The following is an 18,545-nucleotide window of genomic DNA, read 5'->3' as shown; positions in this document are numbered from 1 at the left end:
GAGTTCCGTTGAAGTTACATTTCAAAACACATAAAAACTACATGGAAAACCCTAGTGGAAAAATACCATAAGGCTTTTCACGTAACATCAACGTGAAAACTTTTTTTTGCCAGTACACTTTCACATTATTTTTACGTGTGTCACGTAAAACGAGCCTAGCGAGGGGAAAATCGGGGTTACGTGATTTTTCAGGTAGCATCAACGTGTGGATTATTTTGAGTGACGGGACGCGCGCCGAAGAAGCACCGTTCTTTGTTTACAAACACGCGTTTGCAAAGTTTGCTGTGTCTGGCGATTTGGTGCAAGCATTTTCCAGCCGAAACCTGCTCAAATTTTAATATTTTTTAAATAAAACAGTGCCGAACGCGACTAATCATGCAGAACGCGGTGATTAAGGACATCTTCGACGGGTTCAACGACTATCTGAACAAGGAGCAGGAACTTCGCGAGGTGAGTGTCGGAAGCCGGCTTGTACTGCGCGTCAGACCGAGTGTCAGGGTTTGCAAAACCGCGCCAACAAATCTGCCTTTTCCCTCCAGCAAATCCGCGAAGTAGTGCGCGAAATCGACCAGGCCGCCAAGGAGGCAACCATCGCGCTCCAGGTCATCCACAGCAGCCTGACGGACGTGCCGGCCGCGTGCCAATCGGCCCGGCAGCAGTTCGAGGTGTGCCGCAAGGGCTACCAACGCCTCGCGGAACTGATTCCGGAGGGCCAGTACTACCGGTACAACGACCACTGGCACTTTTTGACCCAGCGCGTCGTGTTTCTGGTCGCGCTGACCGTCTACCTGGAGAAGGGATTCCTGGTGAGCCGCGATACGACCGCCGAGGTGCTGGGAAGTATGTCAACCTGTGAGCTTTACTCTAAACAAACTCAACTAGCTAACACCTCCTAACTATTCTTTCAGTGAAAACGAAACAATCGGACGGGTTCCACCTGGACATCGAGGACTACCTCATGGGAGTGCTCCAGATGGCGTCCGAACTGAGCCGTTACGCGATCAATTCGGTCACCCTGGGGGATTACGAGCGCCCGCTTGCAATCTCCAAGTTTGTGGCCGACCTCAACTCGGGCTACCGTCTGTTGAACCTGAAAAACGATGGCCTCCGCAAGCGGTTCGATGCGCTCAAGTATGACGTGAAGAAGATCGAGGAGATTGTGTACGACATCAGCATTCGTGGGCTGCGAGCGGATGCCGGGGCAGGACAGGCACCGGCCGCGGCTGCGGCTTCCGAGCAGTGAGAAGTTACTTTTTTTTTTGTTTCGAGAAAAAGAGGTATGTTGGCTGTTGTACATATTCTGAACTTTGAAGTGCAACTCGCGAAATTTTGGGTTTTTTTTTGCTGATGAAATAACAACGATTCTCTGGAGAATATAAAGGTAGTTTGTGTTCATGTTTTGTAGAAGATTTGAGAAAATTATTACGCTTTTTGATAAAGAACTTTGTCTTAAAGCTCTGTCTGCGGTGTCAATCCAAAATTTCTGAAGATGTCGCGCTTTACCATCGTCTCGGCGTGACATTCTAGGTACTTGAATCTTACATCCCAAGCTAAGATGATGTCTGCAACGCAACTGTTTTCTGTTGCGTGGAAGCAGCAACATGCCGTGCGAAACTATATCCAGGTTTTTAAGCGAAGATGGCGTTCGAATGTTGAACGTCCGAAATGTCAAAATCGCGCAGTAGCACCAACATTAGAAAAAAATGCTTCTGTCATGCCATGGCACACTTTTTTTCGTAATGTTGGTACCACTGCGTGATTTTGACATTTCGGGCGTTCACCATTCGAACGCCATTTTCGCTTAAAAAGCTGGATAAGCTAACAAAAAGCTTCTGGAGGATCAGACTTGGGATTGGGACCACATCTGTAGGATATTTGCCACAGCCAGGAGTGGCTGGTTGCTTGAGGGAAGCCCGCATAAAAAAGTACCATATAAAAACTTTTTTTCATATGGTAATTGAACTTTAAACTATATTGTTACTACCATTTCCAAAAATGTTTGACTACTATTTTAAAAATGGTATTTATATGGTTGGCATGAATTTTTACTATCTCACAAATGGTTTAACCATCTGGCATAAGGGTGGTTAGCAATGGTAACCTTAAAAAACTCAGTACTATTTTCGTCAAAAAACTGTTTGTTGTATGGTAAATAAATGGTTTAAGTACTATTTGGCAAAAAGTAACCTTAAATCAAACAGTTCACAAATAGTTTAATATAGTTAAATTTTAATTTTGGGAAATTGAAAAAACGATTTCACAAATAGTTACCATTTCTCAAAGTGTCATTGTATGATCCAATATGGTAATCAAATGGTAATTTTTTATCCGGGAGGTTCTCCCGGGGGGACATTTACCGAACCATACGATTTGTTGCCATATGGGTATAAAAATGCATGGTTTTTGATACTGGTGATGAAACTGGCCATTTTGACAGAATTGGCAACAGTTGCATTTACAGACCCAATCAGGAAACAATTTTAGTGCTTAAACTGAAGCACAAGTTTTGAATGGTACATAAGCGAGTTGACAGTTGCAACTATTTTTAATTTCATAAAAAAAAGATTTTATTTTGAGGCTTTGTACAAAGTTCTTTGTCATACTGGTCATGTGTAACATAATTCCCTGCACATTTTGTTTTGCTCTTAAGTAAACATTTTATATTTTTTGTTTTCATTTGATTCAATTTGTTGTTTTATAGGACAAAAAATCTCCTGAAAACTCCAGAAAATCTAATCTAACACTTGAATATGTCAAAAATAAGTGTTTTATTTCCATTCAAAATGTTAGTCTTGAATTGAAAATTCCAAATAGTTTTTGTTGAAAAGAGCAGAAAATTTAACAAAATTAGCTCTATAGGTGATAAAAAACGAGAGCTAATTCAGCAACACTCAGAAAATCTTATTTTTCCTGTTTTTTTTAATCTTTGAATGGCCATATCTCAGCAACCAAAGGCCGTATAAACAAAGTTCAAAAAAGCAAAACGTTGGTCATTTACTCAACCTTCTGGACATTTTTTTTCAAAAATGGGCAAAAATGTGCACTGTTTTTCAAAATTGAAAAACTGCTGTTTAAAAAAAGTATCTAATAATGGCTATATTTAGGTGCACTTTATCAGAATTTTACTAAGGTTCTTTCTGATTGCAAATTTAATTATACATTAGAAATGATATCAAATATATTTTTATTTTTTTTTTTAAATATAAACTTTTAGTGACAAAAAGTGATTTTAAAAATCAGCAAAAAAACATTTCCCGGTTTATTTTTTTTCGGTGTGGTCCTGATCTATTCTTACACAATTCCAGCAAACGACATAGATTTTTACATACCTTTTTTGTATGGACAGTTGTCAAATTAGTATGGAAAATGATATGGACAACGGTAAAAAAACGATTGAAACCTATTTCTTATTATTTATTTTCATTTTAACGCAAAAACAATAATGACAAGACAACATTTTTTCGATGAATCAACTATGGTCCCCTTGGAACTAGCTGTCAAGTAGGACCTTTTCTGTCTAGAAGAACCGTGATGCTAATTGTTCGAAATTGATTTAAAAATCCATTTTAAATCCTTTGCGGTCGTACAAAAGGTCATTGTACTCAAAAAAATAAGCTTTATCGTTGTGAACAATAATAACACAAATTTAAGCTTCATTTTAGGACCCAATTTGATGATGCAAAAGGCAATGAGAGAAGAGCAAAAAATTGATTGATCAGGAAAATTCACGTGAGTCTAAGAATATTTTGAGTTCATTCAATTCTACATACCCAGATTTCGGAAAAAAGTAAAACTCCACTTTACGAAAATCATATTTTCTTTATTCTTCTCTTTCTCATACAAAATTGTCTTTTTTTTCTTTTTTATTTTTCGCCGCACAAATCTCTAGTTTCCTTCTTGCGATCATGCTCACTGAACCCTCTTTCTCATTCTCACTTTCGCACTTTCGTTTGCTCCTCAATCTTTCTCTCTTTCACACTCACCCTTTCTCTCACTATCATCCAGTAGGTTTTTTGTTTGCTGTTTTTTTTCAACTTTTCCATGCTTTAGCGTTCTACGAAGCACTTTTTTATTAAATTTTTCATGGTTCTTCATTAAACTTTCCCTAACAGCTAAGTTACTATTGCAAAGATTACAAACACATTGCTTTTTCGTAGTTTTTTTTAATCTTCTCAATTTTTGTTTGTCCTCTCTTCCAGTAAAAAAGTTGCATTTTGCGTCGATATCACCTTTTGTTGAGTATTTAACTTTAAGAAATACAGAGCAGAAACATATGTACAGACAAGGCTTGATATTTCTTTCTTTTTTTTCGTTAAGAATTTTACACATTTTTTCTCCGTCAGTTTGTGAAGGAGTTTTTCCACCTCTTCTTTCTTCTAGTGTTTTGTGTTAAACTTACTCACTTTACTTGTTTTTTTCTTGAGTAAATAAATAAATTTTCATCGCCTGGATTTTTGTAGCTTTCTTAAATAAATTAAACGCGCACAGACAAACGGATGGGGCAATTAGATTCAGATCACTTGACACTGGTGTTTTCCCTTTTGGGCAACAGATGGCGCTAATTTTCCACCACGTATCCCGTCTGTTTGTCTCTGCTGCTGTTCCAGCTCAGTACTCGTACTCGTACTCGTACCGTTGCGGCTGCAGCGGATGGCCCCGGACCTGGCTCACGTAGACCGTCGGTTGTTGTCGGTGCGGCGGAGGTCGTACGGCCGCCCTTCGGAACTCGGACGGGGCGAAGCTGGGCTCGAAGGGGACAAAGTCCGAGTCGGAGCTCTGGTGCACGTACCGGTTGCGGAAGAAGTTGTTGGCGGGGGCGCTTCGGGTCAGGGGTTTGAGGGTGGGGTTCAGGGCGTCGTTCAGCGTCACGTCGAACTCTTCGTCGTACAGCTGGTCCAGGGTTTTGACGCGGTTATCTTGGGCGGCGTTGCCGTTTTGGGGTGGCGGCCGGGATGTGCTGCTTGGCGGGTTTGGGGAGGCGTCCACGTCGATCCGGAACGGGGCTGGCCGTTCGGAGTCGTTGGTGGAGGGACGTTGGTTCTGCTTGGCTACGCCAACCGGTTGGAGGCCGCGTGCCGCGTAGGGATTTCCGCCGCGACTTGGCAGGAAGGGTCGCTTTGTCGATCGCATGATCGGCCTAGGAACTTCGGCGGGCTTGTTGATCACTTCGTAGTCACGTGGGGTTTGGGGAGCGGCCAATTTCCGGTTCTCGACTGGAGCTGGCTGCTGCGGTTGCTTCTTGTTCTTGAAGTTGTTGTAGATGTTGGCGGAAGTTTTGGGTTGGGTTGGTTGGCGCGACTTGGGACGCTCGACTGGAGGTTCTTCATCGTCGTAATCGGGCTTGGAGACGCGCTGGGTTGATCGTATCTTTTCGTTGTAACGGTTAGCCAGTTCAGAGTTGTCGCGGTTGTTGACCCGCTCGACGCCGTCTGGCTTCTTCACGTTTCCCGGAACCGGTTTCTGGGGAAGGGAATCTTTCGGTACGATCACATCGTCGTAGTAGACCACGTCGGACGAGGCACTGTGGCGACGATCGTCGTACGTGACGCTACCTCGAGACGGAGCAGGTTCCGTAGCTTTGCGCTTGTCAACGACTGCCGGAGCTGGCTTCTTCGGTTCATCCTCGTACTCGTCGTAGTACTCCGGTTCCGACTCTTGTACTGGAGCTGCCGTACTGGAGGGCTTTTTCTTGGACGGTTCCGGATTCACGTACGAGTACTTGTTCTTTTCGTTCAACGGTACCGGCCGGTTGATCTTCGGCGCTGCACGTGGCTTGTCGTAGATCGTTGATCCCGAAGGCTTCACCGTCACAACATCGCTCTGCGGTCTCGACTTCTTCTCCGGTCTCCTCGGGCTGTAATCATCCTCTTCTTCGTCATAGTCATATCGTCGATCATCGGTGTACGGCCGACGACTGCCCGCAGCAGGTCGTCTCCGTTCATCTCCGGAGAACGATCGTCGATCCTCGTTCAACGGTCGGCGATCGTCAACCGGTTTCGCCGTTGGCCTCTTGCGACGATCCCCTTGCGAAGATCGTCTCTCCTCTTCAACCGGTCGTCGATCGTCATCCACCGCCGGACGTCTTCTCTCCTCCTCCACCGGTCTACGCTTCCTCTCCTCATAACCATATCGTCGATCGTCCTCCGGGGTTCTGTTCCGATTACGATTCTTCGATGGCCTGTAAGGTCTCCTATCCTCGTAATCCTCATCATCTACATCGCGATCGCGCTCTCGATCCCGGTACCGATCCGCAGGTCTTCGCTCAAACCGATCTTCGTCCTCGTACTCGTCTTCGTAGATTGGTCGCCGGTTCCGTGGCCGATTCTTCCTGCGCCGGGGACGCTCCTCGTAGTACTCATCCTCGTACTCATCATCGTAGTAGTCATCCACCTGGGGCCTTCTCCTCCGCACCGTTGGACGGAATGGCCGGGCGCGGGTTGCCGCCGTTGTCGGAGCGGCCGTCGTTGGCAGCGTCGGGGCCGGCTTCTGGGTGGTGGTTGTGGTTGCCTTGTACAGCGGTTCGTTCCTGGAAAACCCGAGTTCGTAAGAATACCCAATTGGAGATCTGAAAGCGAAGATCACTCACCTAAACCAATACTTGGGCGAGTTCTTGCAGTCCACCTCGGAGGCAAAGTGGCAGATGAACGTCTTCTGGTCGAAGGCCGTGTAGTTGGCGCACAGGAAGTCGTAGCGGACCCCGTGGATGCAGTGATGGTACAGCTGTCAAACAAAAAAAAATCGTTTATGAAAAAAAAAAAAAAATGGTACTACATGTCCTTCCCCTTTAAGAAATGTGTATCCCTACCTGGCAGCCGAACTTGATGGACGCGTAGAAACCGTCGTGCAGCTTCGGGTCGCAGGTGAACCCGATGTCCTCCTCGGTCGGGACCGAATCCAGGAACGGGTAGTGGGACAAGTTGAACCTGTGTTGGTGGGAATAAATTGAAGTGACTTTTTCCAACATTTTTTTTTTGAGAACTTACCCATTCAGTTCTCGTGGCAAGTTGGGATCCCACACGTAGTCCACCTGTGGAATGCCGGTTAGGGGCGCCTTAGTCACCGCCTCTGCACCTTGATCGTCAGACTGGAATTAAAATGTGCGAAAAAGACAAATTCAACGAATGGCGAATAAATTATACTGTTGTGGCAAATTTAAAATTGGTATGAGAGAGAAAAGTGTGTGAACCCTAAAAAAACATGCAAAAAAGAGGTAAAGTCGAGAGAGGAAGACGAACGAAAAAAAAAGAGCAGTTCGAATACGTAATCGAAAATGGCACTTTGAATGCAACAATATCGATAATTGCGTTAGAGGTGGCCACAAGCGTGGTCAGGCGATATGGGTTTTCTGAGAAGAGGTAAGGGTTGTGGAGTGCATGCAGTAGGAAAAAAAGCAACAAGCAGCAAGAAATAAAAACACAGCATGAAAGGAGAAATTTCACTACTTTGCTGCGGTACGGTGCATCTTTCGTGCTTGGTTTAAGTGGACTTTCAATTTCAATGCTAACCCGTTGATTTTTCGAGTAGTTTTAATAGCTTAATTACTGTTGGACCAAGTTTTGAAAGATAATTTAAAACTTTAAAGAAATAAATAGGGCCAATGCAAATTTTTATGTTTGTATTTCATGTTTTTGTCCTTCTTTTAAAAATATCCCCAAAAAGCCTCAGCATCAGAGCATTTTTTTACAATTTAAATGATAATGGTATCGTTCTATAGTATAAAATGTTGAAAACAAGCAAAAAAAATTAAATAAATAATGACTGAACAAACATGAAAAAATAAGATAAGCAAAAGGTAATGATAGGAGGTGGTAGTGCAAGCCAAATACTATCAGAAACAAACATAAACTAAACAAGATAAATGCTAATTAACATACTAAAAGTGAAACAAGAAAAATATACAACAAAAGCAGTAAAATTTTTGTAGAACTAAAGTTGCTCAAAATGACCTCGAAAAAATTCTGGCAGTAGAGGTTTAACTGGGCTGCTTTTTAACTAGGCGCTCGAGAACTAAAACTCGAGTTAAAAAGCAAAAACAAACAATAACAAATCAAAATGATTGAGGGATCAGTGGATGCAAATATGTTATCATCAAATAAAAATATTTGTTCAAGTTTTAATGAAATTTCAAGTCATATTCAACGAAAATTTAAAGGGTTTGGTTTGGAATTATTTTGGGAGTAACTTTACTTTTTATTTTTTGTTGAGGAAATATAATGCATCGGTGTTTCCCTCGTCATTATTCGATCAGTCCAATTAGAGAGCAGCATTTGGTTACTGGGCTACGTTCCCAGCCCAGTTACCGAACAAGTACTGTACATTGTTTAATGTTAATTTTTGTATTTGAATTTAGTTGTTGAACTTCTATAAGCTGAAAAATAAATCAAAATGATTGAGAAAATTAAAAATTATTTTTTTTGCGAAAAGGCTAGGTAAATATTCAAAAAACTATATCTTGAGAACAGATTTTCTGATCCCTGCAAATTGCAGTTATTGCAGAGAACTCCAAAAATTGTTTACACTCTCGAAATAATTTATAATTTTTCTTAAGGGTGCACAGCAACGAAGGAAGTTGTTGTCTTCTTATTCCAAAATTGTCAAATTTACGAACCCAATCCTGCAATAACGTGATTTTCAAATTAGTCAAACTTTGTTGTAAATTACTTTGTGGACAATACTTTAGGGGATGAATAAAAAAATATTTCATACTAAATTTTATATTTTATACTAAAATGTCTGTAACAAAAATCTGGGTGCAAAAGCTCTGTTTGATGTGCACCGCACTATGGGCCATCTCCATACAAACAGGCGGCCAAATTATTTTTTTGCTTTTTAAATGTTTTTTCATACAAATTTTGGTAATTGTATGGTATTGAAATGATATACGTCGATTTTTATGACTTTTCATGTTTTTCAATAGTTGATTGTTTATTATAAATAGTCTTTTCATACATTTGCAAGTGCAACAGAATTGCGTATATATTGTATTGCAAGTTTATATTATTAAATTATGGATAAGCTAATACATCCCCACTTTAAGGACACAACCCCTCCCTCCTCTTTCTTTCACCCCCCTCCCTTCCTCCCCTCCTCCTCACCAACAAAATTTTGTTAAGCGTAATAAATTCATTTTAAGTCAAATATTTATTATTTATTGCTGTGTGTTTCATTTTGTGAGTCCATGCCATATAACTTGAGACCCCCCCCACCCTTACGGGCATAAATTGCGAAAATTTTAATTGTTAAATCAAATAACAGAAAAATTAATTTTATTCAAAATATTAATTATGAAGTAAAACGATAAAATACAAACCATATTCTTAAAATTCATTTGATTATAGAGTTTGTGACAGCTTCAGCATATGTTAAAGGTACTTTTTATGATGTTTTGTACTAACCAACATAGAACTCTAGATTAAATTTTCAAAACAACCTATCCCTCATGGGTTTCCTATGCAGATAGGACCTTTTGAAAATTTAATCTAGAACTCAAATGTGGATCAGTTTCATGGATTGATCGCAGAAATTCATCATGCTAAGTCAACTGAATACTTTTTCCGGTTTCAAACTGAGATTCTCCAGTTTCGCTTGAGAAACTTCGGTACGAATACCTTATTTTGACTAAGGTACTCTATTTTAAATTTAGGCAACAGAAAATTCCAATAAAGTCATTTCGAACTTCTTGAAACCAGGTATTGATTTTTGAAGCGACGATGCCCACGAAGTAGGTAGCAAAGCAAGTGAAATAAACGGGCGCATATGTAGATTGCAGCAAATTTTGATAAAACGTAAATGTTCAAAATGGCATATCTCCGAAAACGCAAAAAATCGCAGGCTGGAAATTTCAGCTATGTTAGATTATAATCCAATCTTTCAAGTGATCTTAGTTTTATGTTTAGCATCGGTTAGCAAAAAAAGTACTCGATTAACAAACACAAAAAAATAAGTTTTGTCAAAAAAATGCTCCAGTTATTCGATGAAAACTTCAGTTTTTGGTTTGGAAACAACATTTTATCTATTAATTGTTTCAAAGCTTATCTCATTACCTTTCCAACGATGTATAGTTGTCCTAATAAAACATTTAAAATGGCTGAGCTATGTTAAAATTAAACAATCAGCCTTTTTTACGAAAAACGCTAGTTTTTTACTCCATTTTTTGACTTTCAGCTTGCGTATCTCCGTAATTAACAAACTTAGAGCTTTGAAAATTTGGATTTTTCTTAGTTAGAATGTTTACTTTCGAGAAAAAAATACCAAAAAATATTTGGAGAAGGTCACTTTTTTGAAACTTGGCCACCCAATGTACCATAGTGGACCGTTAAACAGACTTTGCACACACAAATTAAATTGAGCAAAATAACTATGTTTGAAAATTCTAATTTTTGGATAAGTTTTAGATGACAAAAACAGTGTGGCCAATTTTAAAAAAAATCGTGATTTTCAAAAAACGTTGGAAAATCGAAAAAAATCAGACCTTTTTTAAGTTGTTAACGGTACACATCAACCATAGCTTTTGCACCCAGATTTCTGTTACAGACATTTTAGTATCTTCAAAACTACGGAAACTATCGATATAAATTTTTATTCATCCCCTAAATTGTTGTCTTCAAAGTTATAAAAAACAAAGTTTGACTATTTTTACAATCAGATTCTTGCAGGATTGGGTCCGCAAGTTTGACAAATTTGGAATAAGAAGACAACAACTTCCTTGGTTGCTGTGCACCCTTAAATTAAATTAATATACAACTTCTTTACCTAAATTACGATATCGTGCATCGTTTTCAAGTTATAGCCACTTTTGATAAATTTTCTGTTGATAACGTGACTTTTTTCACCTGTAGTTGTCATGGCCAAGCTTGAACATCTTTTAATATTTTTTCGAAGGGATCAGATGATTTTGTATAGTATGCTTGGATTGGACCAAGGCAATGGTTGCGAAATATCATCACCAAAATAGCGTGAATTTTTTTTTAACGACATCCCAGCAAATAGATATGCGTTCGATTTTCAACCCTTCGATTTTTTTCCCCAAAATTATCAAATCAACCCTAACATTTTAATTGTTAAAAAATTGTGGTTTTGGGTAAATTTCAACGAATTTTTATTCTGTACTGTAGTGTTGTTTAGTATACTAGATCGAAAAACGGTTTTATTCAAAAAATATTTTTAGATGCAAAATCAAATTTGCAATCGAAAACGACTTTTTTTTGTTTTAAATTATGCACTTTCAAGGTTTCATTTGAAGGTGAAAATTTTCCAAAAATAACCTATTTTTTTGCAATTAAAAAAAAACACAAAGAGAAAACACCACGGTTTCGAAATAGAAAACAAAGAGAAAGCTGGGAAAATTATCAATTTTTTTTTAATCTTTTGTGAAATTTTCTGCTCTTTACTATGAAAATAATTTCTAAAAGATTGCTAAAACACCTATTTTTGAAATTTTCAGGTGGCATCCTAGATTTTTGAATTGGGTCCTAAAATGAAGTTCAAATTTGTGATATTATTGATCATAACGATAAAGCTTATTTTTCTGAGTACAATGACCCTTTGAACGACCACAAAGGATTTAAAATGGATTTTTAATTGAATTTTAAAAAATTAACTTCATGATCCTTCTTTACAGAAAAGGTCCTACTTGACAGCTCGTTCCAAGGGGACCATAGTTTATCAATCGAAAAAATGTTGTCTTGTCAATATTTTTTTGCATTAAAATAAAAACAAGTGATTAGAAATGGTTTTTATTCGTGTTTTTTACCGTTGTACATAAAAATTTACATAGGGCTTTAGTACCCAATTTCATTTATTTGTAGTAACAGCATAAAATCAATTCTAATCAAACCAAATTTTATATATTTTATACATATTTGAAAACATATTTTTGTATAAAATTAAAAGTCACCTTCTTAATGGTTCGTGGATCAAAATGTGGGGTTTTTTTATTGTCTCTTTAATTCAGATAATATTTTGCATCGTTAGTTCCCTCGACATTTTTCGATCAGTTCATCTATTGGCAACATTCGTGAACTGTTATAATTAGGAAAATAAGGCAGAGCTCACCAAAACAAAAATAAAAAAAATCAAAAAACTATTTTTTTAGTGGATATTGTTCAAATAAACAATTCTGTTGCCTTCATAATAACAGGCCACATTTGAACTATGGAAAATGCTCTACTTGACATAAAGTGTTTCGGTTTTGGCTCCCGTGCAGCTCAATTCTTTCAGCAAACCATCGTTAACATTTTTATGCAGATTGTTCGCCAAGCTTTTCGCATTCGCGCATTCCGACGATTTTTACCGCGGGTGATTGCGAATTTTCTCAAAACAACAGCAACAATGTTGCCAACCGTGTGGCCTTCACACGTTGAATGAGCACCAGAAACCTTAATGGTCCTTAAAGTAGTTCACTGCAGTTGTAATTCACGCTGCATTCGAAAACGAAAAAAAAAAAACATGTGTGTGAGGTACCATTTTTCAACTTCATTCAGTAGCACCGTTAAATTCAAATTAAAAATTAACCGTTAGGGACGGAGAGAGAGACCTAGAAAAGGCAATAAACAAAAAAACAAAAACTGTCCCATTCGGAAACGGTAAAGTACCCCGAACCTAAATATGTAGGTACGTATCGAAATGCTTACGTAACAAATTATGGCACCATCTGATCGTTTATGGGCTGCTCTGCACCGTGAATATAAATTTGATTGATGGAATTGAATGGCGGGTTGCTTGGGTTTTTGGGGAGATTTTGGTTGAAGGTTGAGGTATAGGAAAGTAAATTATGAAGGGGTAGAGAAACGAAGTCGATCATGAAATTTTGAAATGGTGCCAATTTTGATTTGTGGAAAACAAAGCGAAAAAAAAAAACGGTAGCTTTGAAAGCGATTAACAGGGCCGAATATTGTGAGGTGAATTTTTAAAATAGTCACGACGAAGGTGGTCGATGGGCGAGCTGGCGTTGATCCAATTACTAGATAAAGTAATAGTCTGCGAAGGTATGTGATTGGAATAACATTGAACTAGAAAAGTGTTACAAAAAATTATTTAATGCGGTGACATAATTTGTGAAATTAGGTAGGAAGGTGTATTTTTATTGTTGAGAAATGCAGAAGTGAAATGTTTTAATTTCAGTCCTGGTTGTTGTTTAAATTCATGGAATTAAGTATCTTTTTCGCTGTGATTTTTGTAAAAACTGTTTCTTCCTTGTTGAAGAAAAGCTAAATTACTCGAAAAATGCCTTCATAAATCTTATCGACTCAGAATTGATTTTTAAGCAAATGTATGTTAAGGAATAAAGACCTGAAGAGCTGAAAATAGGTTGATAACGTGCGTTAAAAGTTTTACACAGATTTTATTGATTTAAAAAAGGAATGATTTTTAGATAACCTCAAAAGTTCCGGCTCGGATGGCGAAATCAAATACTTGACCTTCGAACAAATATTTGGAAATTGCTTGGAAAACAGAACGCTGTAATTGATCTTGTGAGAAAGGCATCATTTAATGAGGTGAGGTAGTCCAATAAAATCTATTCCGCGTACAATTTTCGTGACTCACCGAATTCGACAGCACCACGAATAGTTAATACCGTTACCCTCCCCTACGATGTACATTACACTACTCACCCAAGTGTTCAATTAAAATGTGTATTAATCTAAATCAGTCCAATAGTCGACACATTGCGTTCGAAAAACTACCAACCTAACACCCCCTCAGTCAGTCAGTAGCGTAACCGCGCTTTTTTCCCCTCGTTTGTGAATAGATTTTACAATTAGGTTGTTGTTTTGCAGCCCAGACCAAATCCGATTTTGAGGTCTCTAAGCCCAACAACAACAACTCACACATGGTCTGCGCGCGCGTGGAATTAATGATTTTTCAGATATACCACACGGCCTGCAAATTTCGCACGTGGAGGTCGTTTTGGCGCAGCGGCGCGTTCAGTAATTAGGGTGGCGCTGCTGTCGATGCAGTTTGCCAGCAACTGAACTCTTGCCGTGTGGTTGGAAACCGACACCCGCGGCCATTACCGGCTATTTAGGTGGCCCCAGGGCTGTCTATTAAGGGTGGCATGTGCCAATATTCGATAACAAGAATTTAAATTCATTTTGACACACGAAACACGACACGTTCCATTTGCCACGCGAGGGGGGGTGCATTAGGGTTGACCGCGTGGGCCCGTTAATTTTAAGGTTAGGTTCGTATTAACGGCATGTTTCTCCAGCGGTTCTGCAGATTTAATATGTCGAAATCAGATCATAGATTACATTTTCGACTCATTTCAGATTATACAGCTTACACTTGTGTTGCCAAACAATTACACGGTATGGCGGAAAAAATATATAATAAAACGAGAAAAACCCATGGAAGATTTAAACGAAGACAGTTGTGTTTCACCTACCTGTTTAAGAATATGAAGGATTCAAAATCATTTATCGGTGAGAACTGCGTTTTTTTTTAAAAACACTGTTGATTGAAATTGAAAAACTGCTTTCGAAAAATTTCGACGGTGAATCAAAATGTGTCGATCGAATCGATGTTAGTTGATTTAAAACTTGCCATTGAGTTTAAATTTAATGTACTGTTAAATCTAGAACTCCCAACTGAATATTCTTTGGAAACAACTAATATTTTATTACAATTCAATCTGTTCAAAAGGCTGAAACCTTGAATGTTAACAAACAGTCTATCCAACTTGCTCTAGTGTCAGTTTACGACGAGTAAGAGTGGGATAGGCTGCTTATTTACATCCATGGTTCGCCCTTTTGAAAAGTTACTACGGAATCAACATATTAAGATTTGAAACTTTATGACTTTTGTCTGTTAAAATTTGAAACTATTTCAACTGTTTGTCCCCGGCAAAATACAAGATTTATGTATATAAAAAATATATATATTGATCCTTGCACTATAACTTGGATTTAGCCCGCACTTTTTTCTCGCACTTTTGACAACAAGAGTTCAAAAAGCTAGGCAACCACGTTTTGTTTATTTACATTTCCAGTCGCAGTTTCCACCAAACTGAACTTTTAGCACTTTAAAAGTGCGATTGACAGGTGAAAACGAGCGAGCAACCTCGGCTCGCTTTGATCATTTTTGAGGAAAAAATAAATTTCCCAAGGCAGTTTGACAAGTCGCAATAGTGCGATCGATAGCAATAATACAGTGCAAAGTCCAAGTTAGTGGGAATTGCGCAATAAATAAGATTTTATCGCTCGTCTGAAAAGAATGACGATCTTCGGAAATTATCTGTCATTATCGCCAAGAATTCGGCAAAAAAACTCATAGGGGAACAGCATGTAATTCCATCGAACACCTAATGTTGTCCTATCAACACTTTGGTCAATTACAGCACCTACACGGCGTTTTCGACTGAAATGGAGTAATAAATGGCTCATTTGGTTTCCATCAATAGTTTTGCAAAAAAAGGTGTCCAAATTAGAAAATTGTCGAATTTGATGAAATTGGGGCCATCTTCTTAACCTGCCAAACATATGAAAATTTCCCCTTATTTGCCCAAGTTTGTCATATTGCATGCAACATTTGCGAGGAGTAACAATTTTATTTTTTAGTAAGTACTGCTTTTGGGAAGATCTAATTCAAGAGAAAATTATCGGCTGATTTTGCTTAAGAGCAATTATCTCAGATCCAGAAAACCTTATTTCTAGAGTATCTTAGGCCATTGCGATTAATATTTTTAAAGCTTCATAACATAGACAAAAAAAAATATCACTGTATACCATAGCTCAAAAGATCGAAAAATTTCGTATTGTCAATTTATTTTGTTTTCTTGATAGTCAAAAAGTGATCAGAAATTCTTATCTACTTAGCATTTTGGTGAGACCGACCCTCAAATTTGTATGGAAACTTGTATGGGCAAATGGATGACGAAAAATTGTTCATTAAGGCATACCAAACGTGCATGCAAAGTGTTAGCCTAAACAATCGATTACCGATGTCTTAGAGAATTGCTCATAAGTCCTAATAGCCAAATGTGAACAAGACCGTCTGCATGTCCTCGGTCGTGACGGTAAAAAGAAACTTTTGCAAACCAGCCTAAGAATTTCGTCATTATTTTACGATATAAGTTCATCTCAACATACTTGCAATAATTCGTGATGAGTTCCCTTCTCTCGCTCCAAATACCAACCATGTCTTTCACGTGCGTCGGTGACCTTGGTGCCACATTTCCGAAAATGGTCAAAAGGTTACCATTAACCGGCCACTTTACGACCATTACCACTTTTAGGCATCAGCTGCTGCTGCCTTTTTATGCATACCCAGAAGTGACCTTTCTCCGCGAGTTTGCGCGTGCCAACTGCCAGGTCATTTTGGGATCATAAAAGCTTAACCTTTTCCCACTCTTCTTGAGTCTGCGAGAGAAGATGCATTATGCAGATCATATTTCATCTCGCAGTGGTTGTTTTTTCAGTAGTCCAATGTTGACCGGTTGCGGTTAGTCAACCGGTTTGCTTCTTTGGCACGGACATGTATCTTGCCAACAGGGGTCACCACCATTAAAAAACGGTGGACATAACGGGGAGGACGGTTTGGACGAGGCACAAGGGTCCGTCCATATGAGATGCTGCAGTGTTGCGTGTTGCATAATTTTGGTATTGCAATTTTGCGAACCCGCGGTGGTGCATTTATTGGCATTTCGGACTACCGTCCTATTAAGTGGGTTTGATTTGGCTTCAATTTAACCATTACATGACTTTACTAAAATTATCTAAATTTTAATTAAAAGAAAACATGAATCTTATCACTGAATATATTATAAAAATAACCAAAGCAACTCCCCTCCACGGTACCCCGGTTGTGGTCAAAGATCGTGGCCACAGACGGTCGGTCTCCTCGACCGGGTAGATTGGGAGGGTCCCACTTCTTGCTAGCGGGGTTTGGGTTAGTATTACGTCACAGCGGAGCCGGTAGCCGGTTCGGGCCGACAGGGGTCGTCGATGGGTACGGCGGAAACGTCTGCGAAAGATTCCGGTTTTTCGGTTGGATTTGCACAACCTAAGGGCACGTCGATTGCACCTGGCTGAAACAGGGTCACCGTGTCAGCACGGACCAGACGAAGTGGAAACGGTGTCACGGAGATGCAGAATTTGTGATGCAGGTGCACAGTAGGACAAAGTTCGCGAAATCGCGAAATAAATTGCGGAAATCTAAAGAATTGCTTCTCTAAAGCTTATGAGCAATTCTTTTGGATTTTTTTTTTTTTGCATTTTATAATCCGGCTGAAACTTTTTTGGTTGCTCGGTATACCCAAAGAATCCATGTAGCATCATAAGTTTGTCCATATAATTTTCCATAGAACTTTGGCAGCTGCCCTTACAAAATACACTGAAAAAAATAATACACTGTAAAATTTTTTTTGGTGATTTTTAATTTCACTTTTTGTCTAAAACCTGATTTGCAAAAGAATACAATTTTAAATTTTTGTTATTTTCTGATATGTTTTAAGGGACATCAAATGCCAACTTTTCAGATATTTCCAGAACGGGCAAAAAATCTTTGACCGAGTTATGAATTTTTGAATCAATACTTTTTTGTTTTTTTTTTTTAAATCGAAACATTGGTCGCAAAAAAATGTTCAACTTCATTTTTCGATGTAAAATCGAATTTGCAAACAAAAAGTACTTTGGTGAAATTTTCATAAAGTGCACCGTTTTCAAGTTAACCCTCTACCGCCCAAATTTTTTTTTCGAAAATTTTTATTTTTCCCGTGTTCAGGAGGTCATTTTGAGCAACTTTTGTTTTATGAAAAACTTTACTTCTCTTGTTTTATGTTTTTCTTGTTTCATTTTTAGTATTTTAATTTGCATTTATCTTGTTTAGTTTATGTTTGTTTTTGGTAGTATTTGGCCTACTCTACCACCTCCTATCATTACATTTTGCCTATCTAATTTTTTCATGTTTTTACAGTAACTTTTTCAATTTTTTGCATGTTTTTCACATTTTCTGCTATAAAATGGAACCATTATCATTTAAATTGTAAATAAATGCGTAGAGGCATAGTCTGGGGCACTAGAAAAATTACTGCATATTTCTTTTTACTTAAAATATAGGAAATGTTAGTAAAAACACAGCCAAAGTTGACCCCTAAAGAAATACATTTTTAAAAACATTGGCAAAGTCACATAAAACAAGAAAAAACTTCCAACCCTAAAATTTTCCAAAATTTTAAAAGTTCTTCTTTCCAATGCTTTTTGAAGATCATAAATTGGTTGAAAAATTGATTTTTGGGGATTTTTTAAATCGAAGCTCGTCTAGAGGCGGGGTTGGGTTGTAGAGGGTTAAAGCAATTTTTAGGTAACTTTTTTGAAAAAAGTCGCAGTCATTCATTTTTTTTAAATTAGTGCCCATGTTTGCCCACTTTTGAAAAAAAAATATTTTTGAAAGCTGAGAAAATTCTCTATATTTTGCTTTTTTGAACTTTGTTGATACGACCCTTAGTTGCTGAGATATCGCCATGCAAAAATTTAAAAACATGAAAATTGATGTTTTCTAAGTTTCACCCAAACAACCCATTATTTTCTAATGTCGATATCTCGGCA

General features: G+C 38.4%; 2 protein-coding genes across 7 annotated transcripts in view; one reads left to right on the top strand and one right to left on the bottom strand.

Moving 5' to 3' along the window:
- Positions 1 to 240: 240 nt before the first annotated feature.
- Positions 241 to 1,327, top strand: LOC120421541 (translin). The gene is made up of 3 exons (XM_039584770.2): positions 241 to 450; positions 540 to 840; positions 909 to 1,327. Exons 1-3 carry the CDS (start codon positions 376 to 378, stop codon positions 1,241 to 1,243), a joined length of 711 nt encoding a protein of 236 aa, XP_039440704.1. The 5' UTR covers positions 241 to 375; the 3' UTR covers positions 1,244 to 1,327.
- Positions 1,328 to 3,909: 2,582 nt separating this feature from the next.
- LOC120421537 (serine/arginine repetitive matrix protein 1) overlaps positions 3,910 to 18,545 on the bottom strand; it is an 83,740-nt gene continuing 69,104 nt past the window's right edge. For all 6 annotated transcript variants that reach the window (XM_039584762.2, XM_052710185.1, XM_039584764.2 and 3 more), the window contains 4 exons: positions 6,984 to 7,084; positions 6,806 to 6,923; positions 6,587 to 6,720; positions 3,910 to 6,526 (listed from right to left, as the gene is read on the bottom strand). In XM_039584762.2, coding sequence (XP_039440696.1) covers positions 4,609 to 6,526; positions 6,587 to 6,720; positions 6,806 to 6,923; positions 6,984 to 7,084 — 2,271 coding nt within the window. In that variant the 3' untranslated portion in view covers positions 3,910 to 4,608. The remainder of the gene's footprint in view (positions 6,527 to 6,586; positions 6,721 to 6,805; positions 6,924 to 6,983; positions 7,085 to 18,545) is intronic.

The sequence above is a fragment of the Culex pipiens genome, chromosome 3, assembly GCF_016801865.2.
Source record: "Culex pipiens pallens isolate TS chromosome 3, TS_CPP_V2, whole genome shotgun sequence".
Taxonomy (NCBI): domain Eukaryota; kingdom Metazoa; phylum Arthropoda; class Insecta; order Diptera; family Culicidae; genus Culex; species Culex pipiens.
This window is presented reverse-complemented; position numbering and strand designations above follow the sequence as displayed.

What these genes read in the sequence shown, in the direction of transcription:
- LOC120421541 (XM_039584770.2), top strand. Translation starts at nt 376, where the DNA reads ATGCAGAACGCGGTGATTAAGGACATCTTCGACGGGTTCAACGACTAT. An exon ending in AGGAGCAGGAACTTCGCGAG is followed by an intron (nt 451 to 539) that starts GTGAGTGTCGGA and finishes TTTTCCCTCCAG; the next exon opens with CAAATCCGCGAAGTAGTGCG. An exon ending in GACCGCCGAGGTGCTGGGAA is followed by an intron (nt 841 to 908) that starts GTATGTCAACCT and finishes CTATTCTTTCAG; the next exon opens with TGAAAACGAAACAATCGGAC.